General features: G+C 41.3%; 1 protein-coding gene across 10 annotated transcripts in view; it reads left to right on the forward strand.

Moving 5' to 3' along the window:
- The window catches only part of ASPH (aspartate beta-hydroxylase), a 198,530-nt gene that overhangs the window by 57,972 nt on the left and 126,416 nt on the right, over window positions 1-14,142 (forward strand). For all 10 annotated transcript variants that reach the window (XM_084849445.1, XM_084849446.1, XM_084849447.1 and 7 more), the window contains 3 exons: window positions 4,234-4,323; window positions 9,549-9,623; window positions 10,167-10,340. In XM_084849445.1, coding sequence (XP_084705571.1) covers window positions 4,234-4,323; window positions 9,549-9,623; window positions 10,167-10,340 — 339 coding nt within the window. The remainder of the gene's footprint in view (window positions 1-4,233; window positions 4,324-9,548; window positions 9,624-10,166; window positions 10,341-14,142) is intronic.

Here is a 14,142-nt window from a genome sequence, read left to right on the forward strand (position 1 = left end):
AAAAGCACAGATCTAGCTCATCTCATTTAGAAGTCTTTAAAACTTGAAAAACAATGTAAGGATTCCACATTGTTTGGAGATGAGGGCGGGGTCACAGATCTTGATGAGCAGTATTAGTGGCTAGTTTATTTTAAAAAGGACAAGTAAAACACATTGAAGGGTTGTTGGTTTCCCTATACCTGTGCCTTTGCAAATCCTGTTTCAGGCACATGGATATAAACATAGTTTCTTTCTTGCCCAGGGAGCACAAAATCCACAGTATTTTGTAGAAATTGGGAAGAATGGGTAGAAAAAGATACAGCTAACTACAAACATAAGCTGCTTTTCCCTGGTAGAAAGCCAATTTATCTTCTCTACAAATTTAAAACTGTTTCACTGTTACAACTATGCACACACATTGAAGTCTGGCTATTGTAGTTTTGTGAAAGGGAGAAGTGATTTAGAGTTCCTAGTAAACTTCTAAAACTATAATTCCCAGGGTTCTTTGGTGAAGCTGTGGAAGGAAGCAAGAGAAAAGGGGCTGTCCCTGTCCACTGCTGACATGCGGTCCCCAACAGAGTACCCACAAGGAAATGTGGTCTCAGTGCAAGATAAACCACTCTAGCTGCGCCCGCTCCTCACTTCCAGCTCATAATGCTCAGCACTCGCTCTGTCACTCACCACTTCCTACCTCCATCTTCCCCTTTGGGAGAACCCTTGGCATTTGAAAACCATTTCAGCTTCTCCTCCCCTCCCACAACATGGAAGTTTGGGAAAGGGAAGGAATTGGCAAAAGAGACTAATGATGATGGAGCTGCTGAACTTTGGAGAATTTTCAGGCCAGAACTCTTTCAGAAAGTTATTCAAAGAGGCTTGGAAAAACTTACCTCATTCCGAATCTAGATGAGTGGGGTGTGCCCATTTCTAGTTCAGTTAAGACTGTGCCTATTCCAGGTTGCCTTCTCAGTTTGTGTGGGGACCAGTTAAAGAGGTGTAGTGTTCTGTAGGATCCCCAGCAGGTTTTAAAGGCCTCCTCTTGGATATATTTTTGCAAAAACCATTTGTTGTGGTTACATTTTAATGTCTCATAATTCTGACAATATTATCAAAAAAAGGTCAAACTGTCATGTTTCTTTAAACAAATGGGATTTGTATCTATAGCATTTGCATCTAGTACATAGGCCCATATCATTGCTGGTTGTGTACGCTGTGACTATTAATATGAACAATTGGGCCAGAAATACAGGTTCCTGAAAAACAGTCTTATGTGGCTTGAAGACAAGGATGGGTATGTGTCCCCACTGCCTGAATAGGACTGCTATTGTGAGACTGCGTGAAGTCCATGTCCAGTGAGACCTTCTGCTTGCCTCAGCCTCTACACATTTGGTGTTACAACTAAATGGTGTTTGTGCACAGAGATATAAGCTCACAAACATTTTACCTTAAACCCTAAAAAATACAGGTTCATATTTAGATGTTACATCTGGCCCATGGAGTCTTTTGTAGTTTGTATTTTCAATTCACTATTTGTGAATTTAAATACAGGTCCGAAATGAACTGGGTCTCTTCTGAAAAGTTAATCCACATTTATTTTTCAATTTAGAATACAGAACATCATTAAAATCATGCAGAGATCATTAGGATCATGCAGATTCTTGAACAAAATAAGACAATGAAGAAATTTTCAATAAACAATTCCATTTCTTGGCAATCAATAGAAAGTATTAGTAATTACCACACTTTCTTTCATACTACCTGCTGTAGAAGAATTATAGAGAGGCTGACAGTACACTTCTGTATATGTTATCCAGAAATAAGTATCTCTGTGCTCAATGAAACTTACTCCCAGGTAACTGTGCATAGGATTGTGTGCAGTATCCAGTGCAACACTACCACGAATGATGGTGCCCCAGTGTAGACTACCTCTAGCACAAAACTAATAGCATTTGCTGGAATTACAGGTTTTCCAGGAAAACCCATTGCACCAGCAAATGCTGTTGCTGTTGTGCTAGAGGTAGTTTACACTAGGGCACCTTCATTTATGTTGGCCATAGTGTTACATTGGATATTGCCCCAAGTGTCTATTTAGTAAAATCACAGAGCACCTTATTCTTTATGGCACAGTTGACCAGGAAATTCTGAATGTGCATTTGTGCAGCTCCTATTTACTTCAGTAAGGGTTTATTTGACATACGGTGCTAGAGGTTTAATATAATTTCAAATAAAACAATAAAAACAAAATAAAATTAATGCACCATAAAAATAAGAATAAGCACAAGATCAAGGATATTCAATTATTGACATATTTATGAAGTATGCATAAAGTAAGTCTTTGGTAGATTGTGCTATTAATTAATCTTCATATGCTGTAATGGGTATCGTACTGAAATATACTAAAATCACTCCTCAGAAATGCTTTTCATTATTTTTGAATTGTGATGGACAAAAACAAGCCCAGTGAGTTCCATTAGGTTGAAGTGGGCCATGCCCACTGTAGATGTGGAGGCCTTTCTTAGTGAGCATCACTCAAGCTGGGATTTGTTGTGTGGTCTTGATGGAGCTTGTTGCCAAAGTAGTTGAGTTCACAGCAGAACTGAATTATTGGGAGTAGCCTTACCTACGGGGTGCTATTATGATAAAAGCATACCATGATAAATGGGTTTTATGGGAAGTAGCTGAAGCTCTATGCTGTTTCCCATTAAAAATGGCTGTATAGTGGAGTAAAGTCTATTAACTGGCATGTTTTTAAGAGGGAGGGTCAGTATGATCATGTCTTTCAGCCTGGTCTTATAGGTAATTAAAAGAGAGAGAGAGGTTTAGCATAGACTTCTCCCTAATGCTCTTGTTTACTTCATGTTAGGAACATTTTACATGTGGCAGCATTGAAAATATAACACCGTCCCCTTCCTGAATGTAGTATACAAGCCAGAATTCTAGTGATGTACCACCTCATTCTGTATAATATGTGTATAATATGTTGGCTCTGTTGGTCTGTCATGTTAAATGTATGTCAAAGAAAGAAACCTAAAGAATCAATTTGGGGAGAAGGAGGCTGCTGTGAATAAAAGATATGACCACCTGGAATGTAGAGCCTAACCTTGGAAGGGGGCATTCCCTTTTTCCCTACCCAGGAGCTGGTTTGAGTGGGAAGGAGTATTTTCATTAAAAAAAACCTTTGCCTCGCGTCTCCTCCTCCCCCGCCAGCTCCTGGACTGGAGTGTAAAGTTGGAACAACCTACCGACCCACCCCCAGTAGAACTAGCTTGGGAGTATAAAACAACGTATTTCTTATCTGCATCTCTAGCAGATTGTGGTCTGCTGTCATAGGCCTTACCTGTCCCAACTGTGCCACCAGTGGTAACAACCTCTACAATGGTTGGGAGGGCAGACCAGTGTGAGAAGTTTAGGGGAGAGGGGAGAATAAATAGGTGATAAGGGTAATGGGGGTGAGAACTTCTGGAGCCTTTGTTCCTGAAAACAGTATTAATTCCCTAAAACAGCCCCCATCCCACGTGTGGCCTTTAGGTAGTAAATAATTTTTTTTGAATTAAGCAGTGCTCCACTAATCTCTCTCATTGACCTGGTTTGGATAACACTTTGTAGTTCGTCATGGTTTATTTAACCCATGATGAGCCACCGTGCCCATGGGCGTTAGGTTGTGTATACAAGCCTGCTCAGATATCATGTCATGCAGATCTGGTGAGCATGGGTTTTGTGACTTTTTTTTAACCCTTACGTAACCCATGCTTGCTGGCTTTGCACAACACAACAACCCCCAAGTGGGGGTTGCATATTCAAAATGGCGGCTCCAGATACCGCAGCCTCACTGAGGGTTAAATAACCCACAGTGGACTGTTGTTATCATGTGAACAGAGGCACTGTGCTTTGAGTTCCCCAGAACTGCAAAGCAAGTTTGGGGTTTAGCACAAGAACTGCTTAAAGGCAGACAGGAAGAAAACAAGATCATGTATACCAGGGAGAAGTTTCGTTTTAAGCAGTTGCTGTATCAAATTCGCCAATCTTGTTTTTTTAAAAAAAATCTTTGAGTTTAAAATATTATTTGGGACTTTAACGGAAGCTGGCACTGCCTGAAAGGCTCTTCACCAAATAATTCTAATGTGTGCATGGGTGGTGTGTACTGTCCTTTTTGGTGGTCTTTAGATTTGTGGTCTCTTTTTCTCTTCATGTTATCTAACAAAATACAAATCTTGTGTGCTAAAAGGCTAAAGTTAACCTTGTAACTAAACAATGCAGGACTTAAAGAAAGATCTGTCCCAGAACAGCCAATGAGAAGAGATGCTGAAGAGGTAATCCAACCTGCAAAGGAGCCACATGTGAGAGCAGGTAAGCCCTTGCATAAATAAGATCACAGAAAAATAAATCCCACACTTGCACTTTCATGTGGGTGTGTAAACCTTCACAACACTGACTATCACTACTAAAGTGCTCTAGGCTTTCCCTAAATGTGGGGTTACCAAATCTGGTTGTAATGCAACCCTGTTCCATTGTAATGTTGACTACTACATATGTGCTTTCAGAAAGGTCCCACAAAGGTATCCATGTACAGTAGGTCACAGCAAAATTGATGCTACATTGATCAGGGATGGGGAACCTCTGGCCCATGAGCCTAATACAGCCCATGGAGGTTCTGCATCTGACCTGTGGAGACTTGAGAGCTCCCATCCCAAGCCCCTTCCCCTGGAGGCTAGCAGGGAGAGGAATACTTGCTGTTATCACTGATCAGTAGGGATGCTGGAGAAATCTGAGATGGACTAAAATGAGCTCGGATTTCTAAGAATTCGACCTTTGGAATCCACTGCAGAGCAACCCCCTCAGGCTGCATGGAGTCTGTGGACTTTTGGATTTTTTTTTTACTTTCACGAAATTTACGCAGATATATTTGTCGGAAAATATGCAAGTGTCTGCTGAGGAAACATTGAATGGAATGGGGGATAATACACTAAATGTTACGTACTAAGGTAAATTATGTAAATACGTATGTAAATACTTACATAATTATTTGCATATTTTTCTGCATGATGAAAAAAAAATATTCGTATCTGTCTGTGGGCAGATGACGGAACAGAAGGCATCTGAAAATCCACAAAGCACAGACAGAGTGGATTTTACACAGTCCGTACATCCCTACTGATAACACAAGAGATTCTCCTTAGCGTACCACTCATTCTCTCAATTAGGAAGGCCAGTGATGCACTGAGTACTTTGCCTGACTTACATCCTTTTGAATGGGGGAAGGTGTAGGGCAGGCAAAGCCTCCCCAGCCAAGGTGCTGGTTGGAGTGCTCTTCTACCAGGTACCTTGGCTGAGGGCCCAGCTTTGCTGCATATTGGCCTTCGCCATCTGGGTAGCACATGAAAGGGTCAGAGGGGTAATCTGGGCCCCCACGTTAAAGATGTTTGGTATCCCAGACATAGATGTTTCATGAAAGATCAGTGACCAGGATGAATCTAGTCTCTGGTTCATGAATTGTTGAGGGTACCTGCACATTTGCACAGGAATAATTCCAAATTTACTTCTCATGGAAGCATATACAAATGAGATGTAAGTCAAACTTGATAAAAACTCAGGGTTACACCAGTTTCTGGGGAATATGGGCAGGAGGGTGCTGTTGCACTTGTGTCCTGTTGTCCAGTGTGTGAACAGAATACTGGATTAGATGGGGCCCTTGGACTGATCCAGCATAGCTCTTTTTATGTTCCTATAATCCAGCTCTAGGCACATACAAGTAGGCTGGCAGAAGCAGACCTCTCTGTTCCTTCCTCCCCACGACAGCCCCTCCAGCTTCCTGAAAATACTATTCAGAAGGTTGCGGGACCCTGCTGAATGGAGTGAGCTGTGGTGTGGGTGTGGGGAGGTAGAATCCCTCAAAACTGGGTGGAGGTACCTTCCATGAGCAGAGCCCTTCCATCCGCGAAAGGCAGACCCAATATCTAGCCCTGAGTCCATTCAGATGTAAAACTTTAGTACTGATGACATTCTATGTGGCGAATGTTGCAATGCTCTTTGGATTCATATTTTTTTAATAGACTGGATTCCCTATATGACATCTCAGGCTATTCAAATAAAATATTAATAAGCATAAAATATTATAAGTAGTTTCTCTACTAGATGCTCTTTATAATATGAAATGGAAACACCCCCAACAATTAAACATATTAAAATGTACATTAATGCCACCACATTTTATGCAGCTCTTAATATGTCCAATTCTTTTCCTCCCTTTCAGAGCCTGAATATTGTAAAAAGAAATTGGTATTTTGTATAATGGTGTGGGTCCAATTTTAAACTATTAGGTGCATGATACTTCTGAAACTTTAACAAGTTTCCTAGTGCTTCATGTCTTTCTCTAATATATGCATGCCACTTCAATATATGCCCAAACTAATACATGCAATATAAAAGTTCATTATCATGTCATAAGCATATTTGTAACTTTCCACACAGATGGATGCAAATCATTTTACACAGTTGAGTTTACAAATAGTAGCACTTGTAGTTAGCTATTTTCACTTGGTCACTATTCAGAATAACATTACATGAATTTGGGTTCCATTTTTTTGAATTTTGAAAACTCTGAATGTCTATTTATCTTGTTAGAGTTAAGAAAATTAGTGGTGAGGTGGGGTTTTTCTGGTGTTTGTGTGGGAAAGTAAAACATGTTACTAGATATAAATTCAGTTAAAGTGAACTTTATAAACTGCATGGATACTTTTTTAAAATGTGAAGGGTCTGGCATGGGAACCTCAGATTCTGCACACAGAAAACAAAATTTAGTGGTGAGAATTAAGCAAGTTAATACAGTATTTTTTATTATTACATATATATCCTTTCTTTTATCCTGACAACAGCCCTATGAGGTAGGTTAGGCAGAGAGTCCATGACTGGACCATAGTCACCCAGTGAGCTTCATGGCCGAGTGAGGACTAGAATCCAGATCTCCCAAGTCCCAATCCAGCACTCTAACCACTACACTACACTGCCTCTTGAAAACACTCCTTAGTTGCATGTTTTCACCTGAGCTTGGGATTCAGAGTTTTGCAAAAGTTGGTTGTTGTAGATTTAGTTTTGTTGTCAATGGTGTGTCAATGGTGTGACAGTGAGAGGCATATGTGCAAGTGACAAGCAATAGGATGGCATGGGCAGAGGAGATGATTCAGGCTTGTAGGAAGCTCATTTAGTCAGCCAGGTCACAGAAGCTTTCCAGACTCTGAGACATTTTGCATACCTTTTATACCATTTTCCAAACCTATCTCCAAAACCCTAAGGGCTAAATTTATGAGGTGGGATCCAATAATGTTGCTCCATTGCTACCTGAGATGAGACCTGCTCCTTTTGGTGTCAGCAGTGGCAAGCCCTACCAGTTCTGAGGCTGTCTCTCCACATCTCAGGCAAGTTGGCTGTTGTTCTAGACTCAACTCAGGTTTGATCAACTCCAGACACAGGTCTACTAGGAAGAGACATCTTTTGGGATGTTCTTGGTGTTGTGGGTGGTTTATCTTCCAAACAATTTAGTCAGATAATGACAAATGCATTCGAAGGGGTGGTAAACACCATTGGCCACTATTTGACCATGTGTTGAACCTCCAGTGACAGAGATGAATCCAAGAGCACCCCCAGGCTACGTACCTGAACCCCATCCAGGACAGGTAAATTACCCAACTCCTGAACCTGGGAACCACCCACCTATAGAGCCTCTGTATTACGAGGATTCGGTTTCAGTTGGGTGGCTCTCATCCAGCCCTCCACTGCACCCAGGCACTAGTTGAGCACCTGACTCATATTACATACTGTGATGACCTCACCCCAAATCCCCTAATAACTGCTTCATAAAAATGTTACAAAAGCATTGGTGACAAGATAGTGCCCTGTAGTATCCTACAGCCTAATTGCCAAAGGGTTGAGACATAATTTCCCAATGACACAGTGCCCCCTACTCCACTCCTCTTGGAGCTGGTCCAGGAGGATACCATGACTGATGGTATCAAAAGTTGCTGAGAGATGAAGGAGAAGCCCCTGCCCCTTTCCCAATAACTATCATCCATCAGGGCAACCAAGGCCGATTTGGTCCTGAAACAAGGCCTGAACCCAAACTGGAATGGGTCCAGATACTTTGTATCTTCCAAGAGCATCTGCAGCTGTGCCGATGCTACCATCTCAAGCACCTTGCCTCCAAAGGGAGTATTTGTAACTGGACAGTAGTTACAATAAACCTCTGGGTCCAGGGAGGACTTTTTCAGGAGTGGTTGCACAATCACTTCGTTGAAGGCAGCGGGCACGACTTGCTCACATAAAGATGCATTAACCAATCCCTGGATCCACTCAACCAAACCTCCCCAGCTGGTCCTAATAAGCCAAGATGGGGAAATTTGAGGAAGCACATGGTGGGCATCGTTGCAAGGGTCTTGCCTGCATACTTGGGCCTCATCAATTGATTGATCCCACAAAACTAGGTAAGATGGTGCATTGGACACCTCATCAGGACCTGTCTCAACTTTAGCATTCAGATTGCTACTATGATGAGCGATTTTGTCCTCAAACTGTCTGGCGTATTCGTCACATTAGGCCTCTGAGGGTACTAGCAGATGACACTAAGCCTTGTACCACTCAAAAAAGCTCCACTGAAAAGCTACATGAGGAAACAGTGGAGTCAGCAAAGTAAGTCTTCTTCACTGACTTCAGTGCCACACAGTAGGCACAATTATGTGCTTTCATGTGTTTTTGATGATCCTCGCAGCAAGTCTTAGGCTAAAGACATTCTCAGAGCACATGGTGAGCACACAGCGTCTCAGAATGGAAAGTTCCCTGGGCTTACTCCCGCCCTCTCATCTCTTTGCCTTTGTGTCCTCTTCCACTGCAACTTCCCTGACAAACTCCTGTTTGCTCTCCCTGTTCGCTCGCTCTGATCGCTCACTCTCTGGGAGCTTGCTTGCTTGTATAGCCCTATGACCAGCTGGAGCAGCTGCCTCTGCTCTGCTCAGCTAAGAGACAAGAAAAAACAGAATTTTTAAAAAATCAAGTTTGTAAGGGAGTTTAGTAAAGTTGTGGGGTACTATTAACCCTTAATACAATTTATAAAGATGTTAAGGGAAGTGAATAATTTATGTATTATAAAAATAGACTCATTGTCTACATTCTTTTCTCCTAAGAATTTGGAAGAACATGTTCTGGCATAAGCATCTGTAGATATGAAGAGTAACTAAAGAATTTTAACAGTATTTTGGGGGGTCACTTTAACCTCTAGCACCCTATGTGCAGGGTTTTTCACTGTAAGAATAAAAACATCAGTTTCCACTAGATTTGGTGTGTGCATGTAAAATGCCACGTATAATTGTGGTCGTGGTTGAGAAAAACCTAGAGCATGCAGTGGTGGAAGACTGATTTTTAATTATTATTTTTCCAGTGTTGTCAGGGTAACTGTGACCCTACCTGTCAACAGAGGGTTAAATGTGCTCAATTTTTCTCATAGGAATTTGTTTTCTGATTTTCAGTTGTTTAAATTCAATCTCTTCTTTTCACTGACATTTAATGTGTTCTGTAAACTAATGTAGAACATAAGATTGCTGAAGCAGAACCTGAAGATGAAATTGAGTCTTTGCTACATGACGTCCTCAAATCACAACTGGGTATGAATTTGTACTTTATTCATATATACTTTTTCAAAGTGCTATATTCTCAATTTATTTGAGAACCAAACAGTTATTTTAATTAATGAAAAATAGTTCATAGGTAGCCACATATCTTAATGAGCATTGTATCACAGATCTTGGTAACCATTGCTTTCTTTTTAAAGTAGAAGAATTATTTGTAGTGGCTAATGACTACCTGGCCCCTCCTCCTGTTTCTCCAGTGATACCAGTGGATAGTATTAACCAGTGATAACAGGAAATGAGGCAGAATCCCATCAAAGTTACGCACTTTTAAAATAATTGATTTCTATGAAGAAAGTACATCAAAATCAATGGGTGTTAAAAGCATTTAGTTTGGCTGGTTTGCATCCAGAGTATCTGAAGTATTAATGATCTTCCCACATGTCTATGCATCATTGGGTTTTCTGAACCAAGTTAGGGAGGTGGTGACTTTTTTTAGGGTTGGCTATGGAATGCAAGTGAGACTGTTTTGCTAGATGTTCAGTGTGCTGCTTTCCTAATGTTTTCCAATATTTTAAGAACAAACAAGTGAAACAGATGAAGAACATGTACATGAAGAAACAAATTTTCAGGAGGAGTTGGAGGAAGAGGAGAAAGAAATACCTGAAGTTCCCACAGTAGAGGAGGACTATAATGGAGAATTGGAAGATCAAATGCCAGAAGTATTAGAAAGACCTGGAACTATGGAGGAAGGTATCTGAAGTATTACGCATATTTCTCACACGTTTATGCAGCATTGGTTTTTCTGAACCAGATTAAGGAAGTGGTGATACCGTAATTTTTTGTGTAGTCATGTTGTCTAAAGTTAATCCTTCTTGTGTCAGATATTTGTAGTGTTTGGCATAGTGCAGTAGTTCAGTGGCAGAGCACATACTTTGCCTACAAAAGGTCCTAGGTTCAATCCCCAGCATTGTAGGGCAAGAAAAGCTCCTGCCTTAAAGACCCTGGAGAGCTGCTGCCAGTCAGTGTAGACAATACTGAGCTAGTTCGACCAGTGGTCTGACACAGTATAAGGCAGCTTTCTATGTTCCTATGTACCTAATTTGCAGAGGAATTAACAGTAGACTACACACAAACACAATAAGGCAGACACTTGTTTAATGTGTTTTGAATGTATGCAATGTATCCTTTCAAGGGAATTTTAAAATCCAGTTATGGTAAAGTTTAGAACTGATAGATAAGGATTAATGGTCTTTGTTTTATTTTGTTTTTTAGAGTTTTCCAAATCATGCATGTTACTGAGTGTACAAATTATTGTTGTGCACAAGTGATTATTGTTGTGCACAAGTGATGCAACATATGCTATAAAGATCTGTTCTATGCACACAATCCTATTTAGGTATGGAGTAGGTTCTGTGAATAGCTAAAAGGACCGATCTCAAGCTAGTTTCTTGATGATATGTTAACTCATGTGGCGCTAGCCAACCTTGTAATATCTTTAAGGGAACAATAATTTTAGTCATAGTGTGTCAAAAAATCTGTTTTGGCCACAAATCTGGCCCATTTTAGATGCAACAGGAAGTAAAGTTTAGCAATTGGTAGAAGATTGGCAACATGTGTGCCCTTCCTTCTCCCTTCTCCTCTCATGCATGAATTCCTCCCACTTCCTGTATTTATTTATCTATCTATCTATCTATCTATCTATCTATCTATCTATCTATCAAATTTATTAATCGCCCATCTGGCTGGTCACCCAGCCACTCTGGGCGATGTACAACATATAATAAAATAGTTTAAAACAATAAAATTCTACAATAAAAACATTTTCTAAAATACCCTAACCCACTCCAAAAGCCTGCCTGAACAACCACGTTTTTAACTCACGGCGGAAGCTTATTAAAGAGGGGGCATGACGGAGTTCCTTAGGGAGGGAGTTCCACAGAGCAGGGTCCACCACAGAAAAGGCGGGGAAAGATCTGAGCATACTCCTAAAAAGAAGTGGAAGTCTGGTTTTTATCAGGGCATTTCATGTTAGTTTAGAGGCATGCCTGGGTTCATTTTACCTCATTTAGTTTTAGACCAAGGTGTTGGGGAGACAGCGGGGAATCATAGAATCATAAACTAGTAGGGTTGGAAGGGGCATACAAGACCATGGAGTCTAACCCCCTGCTCAATGTAGGAATCCAAGTCAAAGCATCCCTGACAAGTGGCTGTCCAGCTTCATCTTGAATGCCACCAGTGTGGGATAGCCCACTACCTCCCTAGGTCATTGGTTCCATTGTCATATTGCTCTAACAGTCAGGAGGTTTTTCCTGATGGTCAGCCGGAATCTGGCTTCCTGTAACTTGAGCCCATTATTCCATGTCCTGCACTCTGGGATGATCGAGAAAAGATCCTGGCCTTCCTCTCTGTGACCAGAAGAGATCCTGGCCTTCCAATCTGTGACTGTGTTGGCTTCGAGTAATCACGGCATTGTTTTCAAGGTGCTTCCAGATGGATTGCTTTATCATCTGCTCCAGAATTTTCCCAGGGATTGATGTCAGACTGACTGGTCTGTAGTTCCCAGGTTCCTCCTTTTTGCCATCTTTGAAGAGAGGGACAACATTCGCCCTCCTCCAATCATCTGGCACTTCACCCGTCCTCCGTGATTTCTCAAAGAGAATAGACAATGGTTCTGAGAGTTCTTCTGCCAGTTCCTTTATTACTCTAGGATGCAATTCATCTGGCCCTGGAGATTTGAACTCCTTCAAAGTAATTAGGTGTTCCTTGACCATATGCCTGTTGATCTCAAGGTGCAATCCTGCCCCTTCAGCCTGTACTTCACCTTTGCCAGGGGGCTCATAGACCCTCTTTTGGGAGAAGACTGAGCCAAAGTAGGAATTGAGCACTTCTGCCTTTTCCTTGTCATCTGTTACCATTTTGCCATCCTTATTTAGTAGTTGAACCAGCATTTCTTTCCTCTGCGTTTTACTATGCACCTATCTGAAGAAAGCCTTTTTGTTTCTTTTAGCCTCCCTCACTAACCTCAGCTTGTTCTCTGGTTTAGCCTTCCTGATGCCATCCCTGCGATTCTGTGCTACCTGCCTGAACTTTTCCTTTGTAGCTTGGCCTTTCTTCCACTTCCTGTGTGTGTCCTTTTTTGTTTTCAGGTCATCTCTAAGCTTTTTGTGAAGCCACATTGGCTTCTTCCGTTGTCTTTCACCTTTTTTTTTCTTGTTGGAATTGTTTGTAAATGTGCCTTTAGAATTTCCTCTTTAAAAACTCCCATCCATCGTGGACTCCTTTTCTCATTAGAGTCACTTGCCATGGGACCTTACTTATCATTGTTCTGAGTTTATTAAAGTCAGCTTTCCTAAAATCCAGGGTGCGCATTTGGCTACACTCGGCTTTTGCTTCTTTTAGAACCAAGAACTCAAGTATAACATGGTCACTTTCCCCCAGAGTTCCCATAACTGCTACTTTATCCGCTAAGTCATCTCTGTTGGTTAGGATGAAGTCAAGGATAGCTGATCCTCTAATTCCTTCCTCTACTTTCTGTAGGAGGAAGTTATCAGCAACCATGTTTTGCAGAATTTGTCTCCCAACAAATATCGGGAAAATTGAAGTCCCCCATTACTACTGCATCATGCTTCCTTGAAACATTGGCAGTTTGCTTTTCATCCTTGTCTTCTTCTTGATTGGGTAGGCGGTAGTAGACTCTGACCACCATGTTCATTTTATTCTTTGCTCCATTTATTTTAACCCAGATACTCTCGATGGGGCTACCAAGCTTATCTTCCTGTATTTCTGTGCAGAGATATGTATTTTTGACATATAGTGCAACTCCACCTCCCTTTCTGTTTCTCCTGTTCTTTTTGAATAATTTATATCCTTCAATTGCTGTATTCCGGTCATGGGAGCCATCCCACCAAGTTTCAGTTATACCTATCAAGTCATAATTTCCCTCCTTTATTAAGAGTTCAAGTTTGTTCTGTTTGTTTCCCATACTCTGAGCATTAGTATATAGACATTGAAGACCATGTGCTTCATGGTCTGGCTTTCTTCCTACATGTTTGTGAAGACTATTATTGGGCGCTGTTAGAGCTGTTCTCTCTGTTGTGGTGCATGAGCCTTCATCCACTGTTACCTCCAACTTTACATCTCCCTTCCCTGTAGGATTCACTTTAAAGCCCTCCTGATGAAGTTCTTCATGCTGTGACCAAACACATTCTTCCCAGCCTTTGTGAGGTGCAACCCATACCTTGCCAACGGTCCATCTTCCAGGAAGTGTAGCCCGTGGTCCCAGAATCCAAATCTCTCATGTTGGCACCACCTTCGTAGCCAGTCATTCACCCGGAGTATTTTTCTTTCCCTTTCTATCCCTCTTCTAACTACTGGAAGGATGGATGAGAAAACTATCTGGGCCTCAAAGTTCTTGAGTTTCCTTCCCAAAGCTTCAAAGTCTGATGTGATTTCTTCATAGCTCTGCTTGGCGGTATCCTTTATTCCCACATGGATGAGAAGAAAGGGATACCTGTCAGTGGGCTTTATGAGTGTAGGCAACTCTTCAGTCTCA

Source organism: Heloderma suspectum, chromosome 4 (genome assembly GCF_057233095.1).
Source record: "Heloderma suspectum isolate Gila_16-S chromosome 4, 16-S_ref, whole genome shotgun sequence".
In the NCBI taxonomy this organism is placed as follows: Eukaryota; Metazoa; Chordata; class Lepidosauria; order Squamata; family Helodermatidae; genus Heloderma; species Heloderma suspectum.